The following is a 19,785-nucleotide window of genomic DNA, read 5'->3' as shown; positions in this document are numbered from 1 at the left end:
AACAAATATAATATCACCCATTTCTTTGATAAATATCTATATCCACCATTTAATCTGATTTATTTTATTTTTACATATATTTGTGGCTGTTCATAATACACTTTTCACAACAAAACACAATATCTATTTCTCTTTTCAGATGCTGTTAACAAAAGAGATTTTTTTTTTCAAGAGAAATGTTTTGTATAATGTTAGGAATAGATATAAATGTAGATGGTGTTCTGCATTCTCTGTAACCGCTGAAAGCATTCAACCTATTTACACATCTCTATCGCTTAATAAGAAAATAAATGTACAACAACTGAGACTAGCTTGCATGTTCTCAGTTGTATCAGAGAGATGAAAAATATCAAAGACCATTTTTCATAGATGGATCTTTTTAATATAACTTTTTAAATGGACGTGTGTATTTTTAATTTGTTTTCTGTGGCTGAAGGAGTGGCGTACCCCTTCTCCAATGTCAGAGGATGGGGATCCCTTGTCTGAAGATGAACTACTGTTTCCGGCAAAGCCATCTGCCTCTCTGGACTACACTGAAAAGATGAAAAGAGAAGATGATGAAGAGGAAAAGGAGAAGGAAGCAGAGGAAAGTCTTGCCTTACCTGAATTTACAGGACTGTGGGATCATAAGCATAAGCAATACAAGGTAGGAGACTGTGTGTATACAAGCTGTTGGGGGGTGGGTCATATGTGTCTCCAGTAGCTTCAGTAATTATACAAAATGCTCAAGGGTTGGTCCTAAAGGTTTTAAAGTGATTTGATTTGACATAATATGTATTTTAAGACGGTAATAGTAAGATCACTTTTATGTCATGTACCTTAGTTAGGTATTTAGATTTATTGTTTGTTGGATTACCCAAAAGAACTCAACGTGCTGTGGCTTAAAGCCGGTACATTATACTAACTTGTAGGAGTTCAACGTAGCAGTAGTAATGCCATGAGATTGTTTATCTGAAGCGCCGTGGTAGCGGACGACATCCATGCTAACAAGCAGAGATTCACAGGGTCATCGTCTGTCCCGGGGACGGCAATTGAAATGCTAAATCAAGAGGGATGTGCAGTTGTGACAGTGTTTGTGAAGTTTATTGAGGCAACTGCATTGGTTTCCTTAACCTACTCCTTTTCAAAGCACCAAGAGTAGTGCTCTGAAATCCCCGACGACAGGCTTCGCTTCTCATTTGCTGGTCCTTTTGAAGCTCACAACAGAACATGACATTCAGCTCAGCTATTTCTGTGGGGAGGAAGTCAAGTGGAAAATGTCCTCTTAACATTTAGTGCTGGAAATCATGTCTTGGCAAGGCACTACAATAGCCTGTTTGGTGTAAACTGAATCATGAAGAAAAAAAAGTTGGGGAAATCTGCTAGAATCTTGTCTTTTTTTATTGCTTTTTAATTGCTTTTGCCATTTTGTATATGCTTTTTTATTGCCTCTTCTTTCTTTTTAGAAATAAAAGAAATTAACTTGGAAGAGGAGAGCTTAAACTAACTAATTGGGCTCACTTCATACATATAATGTCACAATACAATTTGATTTGGTAAACATGAGAAACTCAAATTAAGGTTACTTATTTTAAGGCTAAAACTAAGTGATTGGCTTTACTCAAGAGGCAATGATTAGATAATACTTGTGACAGTTTGTGTGTCTTTAATAATTTGATACATTGAGTTTAAAATTCATTGTATCACTGCTGGAGGCTGCACAATGGAGCTACACTGATGTTGTAATAAATTACACTTTTAATAGCTGTTTATCAGAGCTCATTTGTTTCTTGTACAAATGTATCATTGCAATATCTTGCTTGGTCTGATTAACTTGTAGCAGATTCCAAAGTTCATACTTCGAGTTAATTGTGTTTGAAATTAAAGTTGTTTTTGTTCCTGTTCGAAATGTGGCGTTCTCTTACAGAATATCTCATTAACCCCCTGGTAGAAACGACATCCAGTATTCATGTTTTATTTTGGGGAATTGTAACTTACAGAGGAAGATCTTTTGTTTTTACAGTGCAATATAAAATGTTTCTAATATAAACTACAATGTTGACATGTCCATAACTGAGAGATGTGCGTGAGTCTCCTGTTGCATAGTTTTATGTGATTTGGTTCTGATTTGATTATTTTGGTGCCTTTGATCAGAACCTCCAGTCAAATGCAAGTGTTTTCTTCTTGAAAAACTATGTGGTTTTCAGTTCTGTGCTGTTTAATGCTGTGTTATTTAAAAAATAAAATCCCTTAAGCCTGAAGACACGTAACACCCCCTCCTTAATGCTATACACATTGGGGAAGTCTCTGGTGTTTACTTGTTTTTGTTTTCTTTTTGTAAATTGTATATAATTAAGCACCCACTTTGTTTATAGAGTGTTCTCCAGCCCTCTTTGTCTTTCTAAAGGAAACACATTGCACTGGGAGTTTAAAAAAATAATACAAGACAAGGAGACGCTCAATACCAAAAGCAACAGAAGATATAAACGGCACAGAGCGGAATGGTCCAATTGAGACTGTGGCAAATAACATCAGTGCGGCAACTTTTATGTGGTATAATATAACAAAACTTCTGTTCTATTTCACATTTCAATTCATTTTACTTTGTTCAAAATTTTTCAGACTCAGCCGAGGGGTATATGTAATTGATAAATCTGTGGCATACAGTATGTCTGAGGTTGCCAGTTGACATAGCATAATTAAGGCAGGCGAAAACAGTGATCTCGGCTACATGATGACGTTTTAAAGTCGAATTTATTTTCCGTAAATGGTATGCTTGCCTCTGGTCGGCAGCCAATGAATCTGTTTGTGCTGAGCTACAGGGCCTGTTCGTTTTGTTGAAAGTATTTCAAATGATTTGTGAAGGTTAGGAACCTGTGCCTGCCATTACTAATTTTCCAGTGAATGAAAAATGCTATATCATTGCCATAGGGCAGAAACAGTCTAGCCATATAGTTTTAACAAATTCCACATGCACAAAACTGATGATATATAGAATTAGATGTCTTTATCTTTTCTCTTCTCCAGTGTTACAGTGTTTCTTGGTTAAAGTTATTACTGATATGAACACAATGTGTGGTTGTGTGTGTGGATGCCTGCTGTATTGTCATGTATCCTTTTGTTTTTGTATGTAGCGAGACCAGTATCAAACGTACACAAATCCAGATTTGATTTGATTTTAGTTGACAGTAAACACAGGGCTTTCAGGTTTGTCACATCCCTAGGTGACTTAAGAAAATCCTTTCCATGAAATACTGGAATAACTGCCCTACATTGGCTTTTTCATAGAATCCACCAACTGTTCTAATCACAAATATATTTAGATTAATAATCCTTCTCATGAACTAAACCATATTGCATTTCTAACCAGCAAAGTAGCTGTATTCCCTCCAACAGCCAAACCCCAATGGCTTCTGTCACAGCCCTTTCTGTGTAACTCTAGTGTTCCTCTTGCTTATTAGGACAGTATCTTTGATTGCGATTCCTCATCCCATATCACATTTCCTACCACTGACTAACACGGCACATGGAGGGACATTAGCTCCTTTCACTGTATTGCAAATAACTAAAGTGGAAAATCCAGGGATTTGGTGTGTTTAAGTCCTTAGTGGAATTCGCACGGACAAATGAAAGTATTTGCGCAGGAAATCTTCATGTGTCCTGGATTTGACCAGCCCTCAGTTGCTTATGTATGTTCTACCTCCAAACAATGATTCCCTTCAATCTGCTATGTAATCTGTGATATACTTTACAAGATAATCCATCGTATGATTTGCTGTTTTAAATTAATAACAAATAATGTAACGGTATCTCTTTGCTCATTATACTATTCTTCTCCATGACTGATAACATCTTCGACACCTTTTTTGACTTTACTTACTCCTCTGCTACTTGGCATTTGTCTGCTAAAAAGTCTTCCTTACGCAATAAATCTATTACCGGTCCGGCTGAGAATAAACAACATACAGTTAAAACAACGTTTTTGAAAACCTGCAAAAGTGTACAAGTGTGATTTACAGGTTGATTTCTGATTGTTTGTTTGTTTTCTACCAGATACCTCAGGATGAGCCTTTATCCAAACCCATCCATTCAAGCAAAATGGAGCAAGAGATTTTAGCCCGAACTCTGGAGAAACATCGGAGCACAATAGTCCGAAAGCAAGTGGCAGCTGGTAGAGAATTCAAAGGATGTCCTTTTTATAGCAAGCCAGAACTCATTCACTTCAAGGTAGCATTGCCATAGTTTTGAACATCAGATTGTTTCTATGATATCCTAACTACACTGGATTTAGTTCTCCCACTAAAAGGCTTCACAGATTAAAATGTATCTGGGAGTGTTATACAGTCGATAAGAAAATATTAACATCAAAGTAGTATTTATGAAATACAATACTGATATAGACATAAATATAATTTTTTTTTAATTAATTTTCATATCTTAACTCTAAGCTATTATTCCTTAGTAATATAAATGTCTGTTATCCCATTTTTATGATATTTGTTGCATCATATTTACCTGTATTGGAGTAAATAACATGGTTGTCATATGTTTATCACACTGGTATTGAAATCTGTAGAATCACTTTATGTTTCATAAAAAGAAACACATGACGAATCAACACTTGCCTTGACTTTGAGTTTTTCACAAGAAAAAAGGTTAACTTTGAGTGCTGGTGTGTTTCCTAGGATTTTGACATAGGAAAGATATACAAGAAGAAGGTAATGCTGACCAACATCTCGTACGCTATAAATTTCTGCAAGCTGCTGGGAGTCAGCGAGCACCTGAAAGATTTCATTACCATCCAGTGAGTACTGCTGTTTATTGAAGTGTTTAGATTTCAAAGCAGAGCAACCTTGTTTCCAGGGCCTTTTGTTATATATAAAGTTCCCCACCTTTTCAAATAACTTTTGCTGTGTCCTGGACTCAATGAACTGTACCCTTGTGTCCTCCTTTTGAGCTTCAAGGCTTCTGAAGGTTTTACTCTCTCTTTGGGATAATGTGTGTGTTCTGTTTTCCACTCCTATAATCCTATTTCAGGAGTTTAATTATTTTAAAATGATATGACATTTTTATTATACACACACACACACACACACACACATCCTTAATTTTCCATAACTTGCTTGACAATAGATCCCTTGTAAATTGAATATAAATATATATTATCTAAAGAATGTAGAGCATCAAACATTTTTAGCATATGTATATTTTATTAGCACAGAAATTATATTTTTTTCATGGAAACTTTTTTGTAATAATGTTCTCTTACGATAGTAATAATTTCCAATTTTTAGAACAGCCCTGCTCACCCTTCCTACTTGTGTACCTATTGAAACACCAGATTGCTAAAAATAATAAACCCTCTTTGCCTTACAGAATCAATGTGTTAACCCTGTCAGTGTATGAAAGTTTTTTTAATCATCATAGCTAAACGGTTTACTTAATTAATCCCTGGATTCACTGAATGCTTGAAGCTGAACATCCTGTTCCCAACGGAGTGCAGTGTCTCACCAAGAATAAGCAGCACAAGACTTAACACATTCTGCCCGTGGTACTAAAAAGCAGTTTTGTCCATTTTATTGTGTGTGTATATATATATATATATATATATATATATATATATATATATATATATGTATATGTATATATATATATATATGTATATATATGTATATGTATATATATATATATATGTATATATATGTATATGTATATATATATATATGTGTATATGTGTATATATATGTATATATATATATATATATATATATATATGAAGAGAGAGAGAAGTGAGATAGATTATTTTATTTTTAATGTTTCCATGCTTATAATGAGATAAATTATTTAGTTTTATATAGCACCCTGTAGATGCCTATAGAAAAAAAAAATATATATATATATATATATATTTGAAATGTCAAGGGTTAATATCCGCCAATGTCTTCACTATTGATATCATCATCAAGACTGATATCATTATCAATACTCCACACCAGTTTTTTCAAACAGTGTCTTCCTCCACTGCACTGACAGGGTTTCATGTGCTCTGTCAGGGAGCTACTGAAGACAAAACATGATAACTAAATGCCCTAATCTGAACGATGTAACAGGTTTTCATACATAAGGAATCACAAGCACAACAGCATCATTAATATGTTCAAACTTTGACAATGTTATGCTACAAATCACTCATACTATAATGAGCAGTCCTCAAACACTTCTGGGCTGAACTTGTAATACACACATGCACAAAGTAAAATGCAGTATATGTAGAGGAAAAAATAAAAGATGTGTTCATGAGAGGTTTACAGAAAGCACATACACAATTAAACTTATATCCTTAGCGGTAGGAGGAAAAATGTTTTTTTCCCCCATTAAAGATTCTGCTGAGTGGCATTTTAAAATATCCTTTTAGCAGAAGGTGAACATGCTTTGATAAGGTTGTGCTGAAGTCTCTTCTTTCTGCTATGCAGGGCTTTCTCAAAGAAACCTTGCAGAGCTTTTCCGAGTTTTCCAATGCATTTTAAATACCAAATGGTAATCCTTTTTTCATTGTTATGGCATTTTCATCATTGTCAAACCATACTCACCCTTCTTGATGAGGAAACGTCCGATTCCACGGATTAGGGTTTAGTATCAGAAGTTATCTGTTGTGTACATGATTTAAAAAAAACATGTGAAATAAAGTTTTCGCTATTGGTCATTGTAAACGTGAGGTCTTTAAAAATCTGCATGGATCTCAAGTTAACAAGGATTTTTTTGTTGTTTTTTAGACTGTTTTTTAAATAAAATAAAAAGTTGTATTGTCTGATATTGCTATCCTCCCTGGTGATGATGAGGGAAATATGCAATAGCTTGGCGAGTAGGCAAGGTCAAAAGAAACTGCTTTAAAAACAGATGGGCCTCTCAGATGCTGCAGACGAGGACAGTAACTCATAAAATAATTTCCTCACCAATGAGCCAATTAGACTTTGTGTAGAATGTTAAACTCTTATCTAGCATGGTGTTTCCAGTCAGTGTTATGCAGACTTTAAAAGATTAAAAAAATGCCCTTAAATGACATTTTAATTCAGATGAATTGCAAAGTGTTGGTGGTGGAAGCTTAGCAGTGTGAGATGCAGGCCAAGATGAATGGGTGGACATGCAAAATGCTAGATTTGGCCTGATCAGAAGCCACTAGTTATTTCGCAGTTACTTCTCAGTGTCTTGAGATATAGCCTGTGACAATGTTGTATCTCTGTGTGGTTGTGTGTGCAGGACCTATAACCCCTGCGTTTCTGTCATGCTCCAGTAGAGTGGCACAGTATATTTCGCACTCACACAAGCAAGTCCGATAATGATAATGATAACTGTTTGATTTCTGTAGCTTGTGGCTACTTTGACTTTCCATCTACAGGTCAGAGAGAATCTATTCCATTGTAAATCTATATTATTAATAAATGGGAGATTCTATGCAACACTGATGCAGTCATTTATGTTTATTGGTCACAGAACTGATTTTTCAAATATATGTTAAATGTTCTTTCTTGTAAAGGGAATATTAGAATAATGTAGTACCTTTTAAAAGTGAGGATCAAGTTTAACCTTCAAAATATGAAGCCTGGCATGAATTAATAAATTGTCAATGCTGAACTCTGTTGAAAGTTCCAAACATTAAATGACTTGGTATAAGTTGTGCTTAATGTATCGATAATTATATTTCTTCCAGCCCATATTTTATTTTCACTTTATGATTCTGCTAGAAAAAAAAGCTTTCAAATCATTACCCTTTAAGAGTGCTGTCAGTTTAAGCAGACATACACTAAATGGAATAGGCGTGCATTCTACAGGTAATCTAAATTGCTGTGCTCTCATCCTTGATTGATCTTCATTTTCACATTGTGCAGAAATTAAAAACCTTTCTTCACTTCAATGACAAATGACACCTTTTATTTTTTCTGACTCATCCCACTCACTTTTTCTGATTTACATTCTGTGCTTTTTCCAATCGTGGGATCATAAGCTAGTGGAGGGGTTGTAAGCATTAATAATACTCCAATCAGTATCTAATTTTGTGGGGATGTCGGCATTTAAGTCAGTGCACATTCTTTAAAGATGAATTCCTGGTTCATCTATTTTTTTCTGTTTAAGTTTGTCCCCTTTGGCATTTAGTAGACTTGTGTGTTTTCGCTCCACATTTTTTTTCTAAGCAGAATAAATAGAATAAATGTATTTAGTTAACCACTGTTTCGGCACAATCATGGCACAGTTTATAGATTTTAGTGTTTCTGTCTTTCTCCCCCTTTGACTTTTTTGCTTTCAAAGTGACCTTTTTGCAATGTATTCCTGCTGCACTGCATTCATTACTAAGCTTTGCCTGTGTTTTTCGAAAGCTTAAGTTATTGAAACTGCTCAAGGCATTTAACTTTTTATCCTGTCATCCCTCGAGTTCATAAAGAACATGCACTGTGCTATCAGGTTTGTTGCCAAAGACTATTTTTGCCTGGAGAAAATAGTCATACAATTATTTTGTTTCTCAAAGACAACTAATATGTTGACTTTTGTGCCCACACATTTTTTTTATTTTTCCTTCCCATTTAGCTACAGGCAGCAGCTCTTACAGCATCTGTAGGAGACCATTGTGATTAGTGCATGTTGTTCACTGTTTTATTTTAGCTCTGGTTATCCCTCATAAAGTTTCATTATAGACAGTATCTTAAACGGATTGGAAATACAGCTTTTTCTAAAATACAATTTTCTAAAAGTCCTCAAAGATTTGGGGGGTTTTCTCCAGAGCAATTTTTATTCCAAAGAATCTTAAAAATAAACACACTGGCATGTTTGGATTCAAATGCTTTTTATGTATTTATGTATTTTAAGAAGGGAACATAAAAGTGACTGGAAAAATAAGCAAATGAGTATTTCTGAATTATTACAATAACCTGATACATTTTACAGCATCTGTATTTCTTCTGTGTTACAGACCATCTAACTTAGCTACCCTAATTGCCTTGAACACAAACCTTAAGGGTTATTCTCTCTATCTCTCTAAGACCCGGATTAACTGTGACCGCTCTACAGACTAGTTTACAAAGCCAGCACTTGACGGAGACTTTTTTTCGTCATTAGGGGCCAGTGGGGCCGGGCCCCACTTAGAAAACAAGTAAAAGTAAATAAAACAACATGCTTTTACATTGCAAACTTTATAAACCAAATATTATTATAGGTTCCGTGGATAATAATGCACAGTTCACTATGGCACTAATAACAGTAAGTAAACAGACCAGGTACATCACCAGTAATGGTCATACTGTAATGTACACAGGTGAGCAATCATGAGTTTAGCTGGTGGGGCCGGCCCCTCATTCACACTGAAGCAATAGCAGTGTACTGTACAGCTGTATAGCAGTGTACTGTACAGAAACACAGCAGATATGGCCGTTCGCGCATGTGCTTTACGAGTTTTTAAGTTTTTCTTACGAGTGCAGAAGGGGCATTTGAGCTTTGGCCCCTCACCTTACTGTGCATGAACGTGTCATTTCCCGCTTGTCAGTGAGGTTGCATTCTTGTAGCACAGATTTCAGGAATTTTGTGCAGGTGTGCAGAATTCCACAGATCACATTGGTGGAGCAGCGCAGACCTACGCACAACTGCGGAAATCTGCGCTACCAGAATGCTACCCGAGTTACTGCAATTTTGAGTACAGTACAAATGTGATCACGATGAACAGAGTCGATTTCTTGTTAGAAAATTGCTTTTCTTTGTTGTAATTTGAAGAAAATATTGAAAGGGAAAATAACAAAAGGGAAAATAAATTCATAGGGCTTTATAGAATGGTTCAAAGAGAAAATGTGTCTTACCACAAGTATTATTGGAAAATTGCTTTTTATTTATTTTTATTCGGTGGAGAGACCATGTGGACAAACTCTGGCTACAAGGACTTAAAACACTTGTCACAGAGACCAGGAAAACATGAACATATTGATAAAGGGACATCCAAAACCATGCAGAATGAGCAGTTAGATTGCATCTAGTGTCAAGAGTACAGGAGGACATTAAAAAACTATAAATTAAAAAAACAAAAAAACACAATCAATTGTAAATGATGTGCCGAGGCGCCTTGTGTATATATACAAGAATACATTATGGTAGATTTAAAGTACATTCTACTTAATAAAGCTGAAATGCTATAAACAACAATAATATAACAACCCATATAACAAAATACCAATACGAATATAGTGTAGAATACAAATACATGTGTCAAAAACAAATATGTCCATGATTGTAATACAAACACATGCATCTCTGTCTTTTCTATAGCTAATTCTGGAGCTATAATAAGTTATTAAAAATAACACACAGATAGCTGACTTGATTTTTTTTTTTGCATGTCTGTTGTCTCATCTGCCTGCACAGCAACGAGTGTGCTTTAAATATTCTTTCTCACGATTATTGACTCGAAAACTGAATATCAGTACTGCGTACCGTGACATCATCTTCACTCAGAGACCACTACCCTTTAAATTTGTTATATGTTTTTGTATCCACTGGAGTGCAAATATACATTATGTTACATGTGTTCATAGGTCTTTTTGTGCCTCACCAGTTCATAAACCCACCGGCCACCTCTGCCCTTAAAGATTCTCGCTTCTGCCCAATTAAACCATATGTTCAACGTACGTGGTTTGCAATATACATGTGGTGAATGGGTTGATATTTTGATATAACCAGGGCCTACCTGTCCCTCCAATTTCAGGCTGCCTCTACCTCAGACTAATATATTTTCTCATCTCTCTTCATGGTAATTCCAGCTTCAAACCGCCTGGACAGTTGTCTGCTGGAATGGCCTGTGATATGTTAGTTACCTTCAAACCAATGGTAAGTGGAGAAATAGTAATTAGGAGAGTTGACTGAACATTTAGGTGTCTGACCCTCTTACCCCAAACACTGTGCCCTGAAGAGATGCATTGAGTTTGTCTTGAGTTTGATCCCTGCTTAGCAGAGGTGCGTTTCCACTACCTTGGCTTATATCCAAGCTGAATCCAATCCACCTTCACAAGAAAAGCAAGTCTCTTTGAAGGCTAGGTTCTACACACAAAGCGTCACAGTGCAACTTTGCATTGTTGTATGACAGTGTGTGTATCTTTGGGCATTGTATACAATTTAAAAATGTATGTGCTTATTCTGAGGGTTGCGAAAAACCTAAATAGTGAAGAAAAATCACAGTGTGCACACTTCATTGGAGATGAGAGAGTTCAGGTACTTTTTGATAAATTGCTCTGCTCGAGGGTACATGGTGTACTTTTTAGACGATTAGCGTTTCAGAGCACCTGTCATGTTTCAGCAAAACAGGAAGAATAATTAAAGAAAAGACATTAGGGTTAATGGTGTTGTTCATCTGGAATCCAGATTATTTGGTTTTCGATCTCGAACACCGTTGAGTGCTCGATCGGGGTGCCAGAAAGAGTTAACCCATGACTTTCTGCTTGGCATGCTGCATTTTTTCTGTAAGTAAATATGTATAAAGACATCCAGGAGGATTTGTTTAAATCACTGAGGCCTGTTATTTCATCCTTAGATGTGGCATTTCAATGTTTACATTCCAGTTACATCCCATTTACTGATCTCATTACTAATTTACTTAAGTTATTCAACCTTCTATTTAATTTAGCAAATATAAAATTGAATTAATTAATTTGATGCCGGAGCTTAAAATGTTTGCATATTAAAAACTGTTGAGGGATATCGCTTAAAAGTTACAGGTCCTTATAGTTAAGCCTGTCGTGTTTTGTAATCTTAGTGTCTATTAGAATTAGTTTTTCACTTCTTTTCTTTGCAGGTAAATAAAGATCTGGATGGAGAAGTGCAGTTCCTATCTCAAACGGGGCCTTTTTCTGTACCTCTTAAATGCACCATAAAGAAATGTGATGTGAGTTTGAAAAACATCAGTCCCGCACCCCTAGATGTATGTACAGTGCCCTGAAAACAGAGATAATGCAAAGGGTATTTTCCACTGTGTAGGCATACATACCCTTTAAACAACTACACTTCAACTGAGGATGATTTTTGGAGTACCTCCAACTAGAAAATAAAAGTTTATTTCTGAAAACATACATAGGGATTGTTGACAGCCATCGATATCTTAGCCATATCATGTTAACGGTTAATAGCTAGTTTTACCTTTTTTTTAACACTCAGCGAAGAGTCTATTTTTACAATACAGATACAAATACTTATGTGTCCGCTGATGAAAAATGCAGTAGAGGAATAAATAACCCACTTACAGCCCACATACTCAGTTAGCAGTCTCATGCCAGTTATCAGTAACTTATTAAATATGTATGCACACTGCATATGTAAATGTTGTAGTAGATAGGTGTAAAGGGTAAATTCATGTCAACTCCTGCTCCTACACATTTTAGCTCTTGCCCTGCCATCGCATTGATTGTAAATCGCAAGGTTCTTGGAGAGCGGTAAATTCCAGTTTCAAGTTTAAAGCTCTTTAGATATTACTTGATATGAGCTCTTATCCCATTTAACTGCTCACTGTGCTTAAACACGAGCTCCCTGACTTCATCCCCAGCATTTGAAGTCAACAGAACCTGCTAGAACAAGCAAGTTTGTCTTGAAAAGTGGTAACCTCGAGTCATTTTGAAAAATATAATGGCACAATTACAAGAAATGTATTATTCCCTTCAGCAAAGGAACAACTGTAATATGTAAGCACTTAAGCTGGTAAAAGCAATGTGATTACCAGTCTTTAGACTGAACAAAAAGCACTTTCTTCCTCATATTGTATACTTAAGGGGAATCCCTTTGGAAGGGGTGGGGTGGAGATAAAGTTGCGTTGAACAAGACATGAAATGATGTCCCTGAACACAGTAAAGCATCAGTCTTGACGTGTTTTATATTTATTTATTTATGTATGTATGTATGTATGTATGTATGTGTTTGTTTGTATTTTTTTTTAAGCCCAGCAAGGGAAAGCTCACTATTTGTCTTGCTCCTTCCCTCAAACAGCTGGTCGTGGACAGCAGGCTCATTGACTTCGGTACCCATGTGGTGGGGGAGACAATTTCACGGGCAATCACTCTGACCAACCGAGGGGCCCTGGGAGCACACTTCGTTCTGGTGACATCATCGGACTCCGGCGCCGTCCAGCTAATATCAAGGCCCTCCTCTGTGCAGCCAGAGGTGAGTCACCATTCACCACCCTCCTCACCCCCCCAGAAAAAGTGTGTGCTTCTTACAGCCCAGCCTGGCGTCAGGGTTCTCCTTGAGAACACTCAGCTCAGCATTTCTCTGTCTGAGCTGGATAGCTGACCACATCAAGTCAATGGCATATATATATATATATATATATACTGATCAGCCATAACATTTTCACCACTGACAGGTGAAGTGAATAACACTGATAATCTCATTATCATGGCACCTGTCAGTGGGTGGGATATATTAGGCAGCAAGTGAACATTTTGTCCTCAAAGTTGATGTGTTAGAAGCAGGAAAGATGAGCAGCGTATGGATCTGAGCGGCCTTGACATGGGCAAAATTCTGATGGCTAGACGACTGGGTCAGAGCATCTCCAAAACTGCAGCTCTTGTGTGGTGTTCCCGGTCTGCAGTGGTCAGTACCTATCAAAAGTGGTCCAAGGAAGGAAAAGCGGTGAACCGGCGACAGGGTCATGGGCGGTCAAGGCTCATTGATGCACGTGGGGAGTGAAGGTTGGCCCATGTGGTCCGATCCAATAGATGAGCTAATGTAACTCAAATTGCTGAAAAAGTGAATGCTGGTTCTTATAGAAAGGTGTCAGAACACACAGTGCATCACAGTTTGTTGCATATGGGGCTGCGTAGCCACAGACCAGTCAGGGTGCCCATGCTGACCACCTCGCAACTTACAGGACTTAAAGGATCTGCTGCTAACGTCTTGGTGCCAGATACCACAGCACACCTTCAATGGTCTAGTGGAGTCCGTGCCTCGACGGGTCAGGGCTGTTTTGGCGGCAAAAGGGGGACCTACACAATATTAGGCAGGTGGTCATAATGTTGTGGCTAATCGATGTAAATATATGTATGTATGTATATGTATATGTATATTCACTTGTCTGTAGGAACCTGTAGGAACAAAACCAAGTTAAAGCTTCAGTTATGCCACTCATGCTCTGTATCTTTTCAGATTCTTTCTGGAATGTATTATTTCATGTTATATATGTTATAAGTTAAATAAGCTAAATATTATATCAATATTAATGAGCTATATAGATTGGGAAAAAAATTATAATGATGCGTATTTTATCGCACATATAAAAGACAACCTATTCAATAGACAAACCATAAACAAGCAAACTTTCTCTCTCTCTCTCTATATATATATATATATATAGGTAATTAAGGCCAATTAAGAACAGCTAATATACATTATTTGACTTCATTTAGATATTTTGGAGCATTATTGTATAATAAATCACAGTGGATTATTTTACAAAGATTTCTTGCAATTTAAATTACTTAGGTTTCCCAGGTGATGAGCTGTGCTGGGGTTGTATCAAAACAGCAAGGCAGCACTGTGCAGCTGGAGTCTGGAGAAGAAGGTCAACAGACTGGCAAGAATCAGGAACCATCCCATGGTACACACTGCGCTGACACTGAGAGTAAAATATCTGGTGAAGAAACTAATCAATTCCCAAATCGTCTTATTTTTCAGATTTTACAAATAGACATAACACTGTGAACATAATCTTCATATTTCATTTTAACCTACTGGTCTGTATCTGTTATCTTTCCTTAAGGTACACTCTCTCTTAGTGATCAGACGCTGGTAGGGCCTGTGGAGCCAGCAGCAGAGGTAACTACTACAGGAGAGAATACGGGAGTGCTGCTGGGGTCCAGGCAGCAGGACGCATTGGAGACCACCGAGATCAGGCCTGGAGAGGTAAGACAACAACCTTTATCCATGAGATGTCCCCCACTTTCCCTATAAGCAGCTTCATTTGTATTTAGAGTACTTGGGTAATCTGAGTTCTCTCTTTTGAACCCTTTATCTGTGCTCTGCGTGCTGCCTTATTTCCTAGTGGTTTAATTCAGTGTGTTAAAATGTGCTACAAATTCCCCTCTCTTCTCCTGCCCCACATTTCAGACAGAGCCATCTCTGAGCTCATTACCATCTGTACACCTGAGCTTCACTGAGCAGACAAATGGTCCTACCCTCTAATGATCGTGCGTGCATCTGTGTGTGGGGCGGTCGTGGCGAATCATTTATTTTTGGCAGATTTTATTACTATCCTTTTATATTTAGCCATTGCACTTGACACTTAGCATGACATGAGCTAGATTAATTATGTTTTTTGAGAAAGAATGTGTGTACTATACCTGGACTCTGCAAATCTAACATTTTAGGTTGTAACCTTAATAATGCATACCATTTAGTAGACATATACAGAACTCCTTTACGCATTGGCTACATTGATTAGTTGCACTTTTATTCTCTTCACTCTACCTTGCACCCATAAAGTGCTGTTAAAAAATGGGTACAGTTGTGAAAAACTGTATTTTAAATCAGTTCCTAAAGATTCATTAGTGCTGGGATACAAATGCCATGGAGTAATAGTCCCTTTAAAAACATATTTTTCTCTGTGCAAGTTATACCTATTTTTTTCCTCTCCTTTGCAGTACAGTGTACAACTTATGTTCAAACCAAATGAATTAATTGTGCCAAGCATTCCAGGCAGCTAATCTAAAATGATTATTGCTCTTATTTAGATGTTCTTAAATATGACATTCTTTGACACAATACGGTTGATAGGTTTGATGGTGAAGTCTGTTTAGCATTCAGATCACAGTCCCTTTGCTGACTTCCACCTAAATAAGATTAAACAGAAGCTGATGCACAGTACTCTTTGAAGGGATTTTTCACACTTGTCAGTTATAAAATTCCTCATGTCACGATATAGCAATCCACCTATGATGCCTCTTCACACAGGTTGAATATTGTGTATCTGGGTTGTTTTATGGTTAATTTCAGTGGCAAACAAGGCTATACGGATTATGGTATGAGTTGCCATTGTATACATAAATTCTATAAATCTCAGGAAGAAAAACGATGTGCATTAATGAGACAAATAATATTTCATTCTTCAGTATTCACTGTGACTTTCGCCATATATATATATATATATATATGTTAATGTGAAGTAGTAAGTCAAGTTAAAGAAAGATCAGTGTAACTTAGATTGTCAGCTTTGTATAAATCTCCTCAGGTTTATTTTAATTTTTCATGCGCAGGGCTGAGTTACAGATAGGGGATTGGGATTATTTATGTAACTCACTGCATAAATTGATACTCTGTGTTGCACTACCAGACCTTTATTCCCTTCTCTGGGCAAGTTTTCACCCGAACCGTAGAGTAGATCAGTGGCAGGAATCCACAAGGTCTTTCCCACTTACATTCAGCACTTCACTTCAGACTTTACATTTTCTATCCATCTGCCAGCAAGTGTCATTCAATTAATCACAGAAAGCACCTCAGAATACATTACATGGTGTTTACATGCTCTGTCTCCATTCGGCGTGTCTAACTTTGCTAATGGAGTTCCCTGATGTGAAGCTTCATGAGACTGAGCACTTCGCATAGGAAAACAATCTGTGTAATTGTGACCTTCATTGCCTTCGAAAGCACATTAATAAACTTAATGGCTCGCGGGGTGTTCGAGTTTTTACACCTTTTTCTTGGCCGCAGGAATGTTGCCTTTCTTTTGTCCAACTAGCTGGTGTCACGCCCTGCTTTTCTGGTATCCATTTGGTGTCACTGCGGTGGAAGGGCTGTAGCGCGCTTTGACTGAGCCTCTTATTGCACTGGATTTAATGAGGAGAATATTCCTACTTTTCATAAAGTAAAGTGACATGAAAGATGGTCAAGCTTGGAACAAATATACTGTGTGTACTTCCTGCATGTGACACGTGTCTGTCTTCCAGCTGAGGGAGGGTGAAATTGGCCCCTTCGGATGCGTCAAACTGCAGGTCATTTTCACTCCAACCATCCCTGGAGAAGTTCAGATGGACTTCGATATCAAATTCTCTGACGCCAGCTCTCCACCAGTAAGTTCCAATGTCCTGAATGTAGGGGCTGTTTGGTTGGCTGTTAATATCTGCTGTTAATAAGAGTCATGAACACAGAGTCATATGATCAATTAAAGAGAAAATTATTATCTCCACTTTACTTCTAAATCTATATCGTCTGAAACACAGATCCCCATTACAGTTCGAGGAGTTGCTATTGATGTGCCTGTATGGGTGGCGCAGCCAAACATTGACTTGAAGATCTGCATGTACAATCGCCTTTATCAAGACAGCATCGTTGTACATAGCAGGTGAGTCCTCTACCATATCTCAACCCATTGTGAGTGTCTGTGTGTCAATCTGTATTTTGTATTGTTCAGAATTATCCTTTTGTCTCCATAATTCACTAACATCTGGTTTATCGGTGGAAATTTGATGCTAAATGTTTGAATTTTGTTTAAATGTACATCTGTGTTTATTTTTGTATTTTATTTGACATTTATTTTTCACTCCTTAGTTGCTATATCTTTATTAACTGAAACATTGGATGTTGAAGAATATTTTCATGATAAAAAATAAATGGATATGACCAGTATTTGACCAAGCTAAACTTAAATTGGGGTATATAGATAAAGGCAGGAATGATGTTGCAGTTACATCTTGGTTGATTATATGATATTTTAATACCTTATCTAAATTATGCAGTAAAATTAAATTTAGCAATCCAATTAAGATTATATTTTGCTCTGGGCTGGAATTACAGTTAAAATAGTTAGGATGCCTTTTTTTTTACTGAGTTATCGAAATTGGGTGTAGATTTATATGATCCTAGCTTACAATCATGATGTTGGCTAAGGTTGGGGTTCTGGCTATTGTTCAGGCCTAAAATGGGGTAGACTGCATATTGATGTAACATTTTTTATAGTGAAATATCTCTCCTTTCTACACTGCACAGCAGTATAACAGTTCCAAATGAAGATTCTGATCATTATTGAGGTGTTAGGTTAATTATTTATTCTGCCTGTGAGAGGGGAGGATTTAAATGTGTGATTTAGCACTAGATAGGAAACCTCTTGAGATAATACAATAAGTCTTAAGGCATACCTCCTTGACTTAATATAAAGAGATTTTGCAGCACACCAATCTTTGTTTGGTTCTATCAGGAAGTTAATGCTTTCTAATTAATTTGTTATGATTTGATTTCTGTTGTGTGTGCATATTCAGCACACCGGTTCTCACCCGATGGCACACCAATGTCCCACGGAGCCCTGCCACACATTCACTCATGTTTGTGTTTCCTTCACTTATGCCTTTAGTTCCTGGGTAATTAATAGGTTATCGGTCCTACAGGTTTGTGTAAGATATTTATATACAGTTCTGACTTCAGTTGGACATTGTATTATTAGCACTATAGGATATTACTGAGGTACATTTTCAGTACATATACAGAAATAATGGGACATTTTCAGTTTATTAGTATTGTCTTATATTATTCTATAATTTCTGTTTATCTTTATAATTTTTTGTTCAGAAACCTTTCTATTTTATACAAATTCAATTGTTGAGCACGCTATCTCCTTTTAGTACCAAATATCCCAATGTATTTTTCAAGTTTCTGTAAAACAACATAATTATAAAACCTCATGCATCTGATTGTTTTGAAATTACCATTTTTATGTATTTAGTTACTAATGTATTTATTTATTAAATTATGGAGTATATCGTTAATTAATTACTGAGCAAAGGAATCACTTTAACCTATCAAGTCAACAGAATTACTTTTTTTTTTCTGTGAACCTGTTCTGTTATACTTCTTATTAAGGGAGCCTCGGATAGGACAGAAAAGTTCAGGTACCATCTGGAGAGTAATTGCATATTTGTAGGAAGTAATAACACTTGAAAGCATGAAGGACAATCAGTACTGTTCATCTAGCCAGCAAATTGGACAATAAAAACAGCTGCAAATTCACCTGAGCTGGAGTCTTCTTTTAAGTTTGGATTGTGACTCAGAAATGACTTATTCACCACATTTTTGTGGATTCAAATATCTTCCCACATACCTCCACCCATCCTCTTGACACGTATTGCATTAAATTAATATAAGTACATACACCATAAGGATAGTTTAGGATTTAGATTGGAATAATCTGTTTGGTTTGAAAATAACTGGGCTAAATAATTGATGAGTATGCATGGGGCGATTTTGGTTCCTCCAGGTTTCCATGGGTTAGACATGTACTGGATACACAGCATGGTGTTTGCTCAGAAGACTTTGAACTCATTCTGTACTTAGTGTACCAATTGGTTTTGCCTCAAGGACTATACATATCAGAATGGAAATCAATTAATGGTGGCAGATTACTGTTCCTGCTGCCAGATTTTCAATGCTCTTATGTAGTTGTGGTTCGGTTTGGATTTTTGTTTTTTTGGTTTGTCTCTACTTGAGTGTTTGTGAAAACCTAAGACCTCTTTTCAGATCAGCAGATTCTGGCATTTATCTGGATACATGCCACACACTCGTGCCCACACACTGAGAGAAAAGCCCAGCCCACATCTGATGGTCTGACAAAAACAGATGCAGCACAGCGTTTGTTCTTCTCTTCCAAAAAATGATCTTACACAGAAGCCCACGTGCTGCTCATAGGGTTTCATGCAAAAAAAAAAAAAATGGGAATGTTTGTTTGAAAATACTATAGCATCATTGTCTTTGGTTGCATAATAAAGATATTTACCTTTCTTAAATATCATCCTCTACTTCAGAATGTGC

At 36.7% G+C, this 19,785-nt stretch overlaps 1 protein-coding gene across 1 annotated transcript in view; it reads left to right on the top strand.

Annotated features, from left to right (window-relative positions):
• Positions 1-19,785, top strand: part of cfap74 (cilia and flagella associated protein 74) — a 53,279-nt gene that overhangs the window by 9,924 nt on the left and 23,570 nt on the right. Inside the window, exons 12-21 of the mRNA XM_066691020.1 lie at positions 437-646; positions 4,033-4,206; positions 4,665-4,783; positions 10,773-10,839; positions 11,801-11,890; positions 12,982-13,155; positions 14,476-14,626; positions 14,753-14,895; positions 16,935-17,057; positions 17,208-17,329. Of these exons, the coding sequence (XP_066547117.1) occupies positions 437-646; positions 4,033-4,206; positions 4,665-4,783; positions 10,773-10,839; positions 11,801-11,890; positions 12,982-13,155; positions 14,476-14,626; positions 14,753-14,895; positions 16,935-17,057; positions 17,208-17,329 (1,373 nt within the window). The remainder of the gene's footprint in view (positions 1-436; positions 647-4,032; positions 4,207-4,664; positions 4,784-10,772; positions 10,840-11,800; positions 11,891-12,981; positions 13,156-14,475; positions 14,627-14,752; positions 14,896-16,934; positions 17,058-17,207; positions 17,330-19,785) is intronic.

The sequence above is a fragment of the Amia ocellicauda genome, chromosome 18, assembly GCF_036373705.1.
Source record: "Amia ocellicauda isolate fAmiCal2 chromosome 18, fAmiCal2.hap1, whole genome shotgun sequence".
In the NCBI taxonomy this organism is placed as follows: Eukaryota; Metazoa; Chordata; class Actinopteri; order Amiiformes; family Amiidae; genus Amia; species Amia ocellicauda.
Note: the sequence above shows the minus strand (reverse complement) of the source record. Positions and strands in the feature narration are given on the sequence as shown.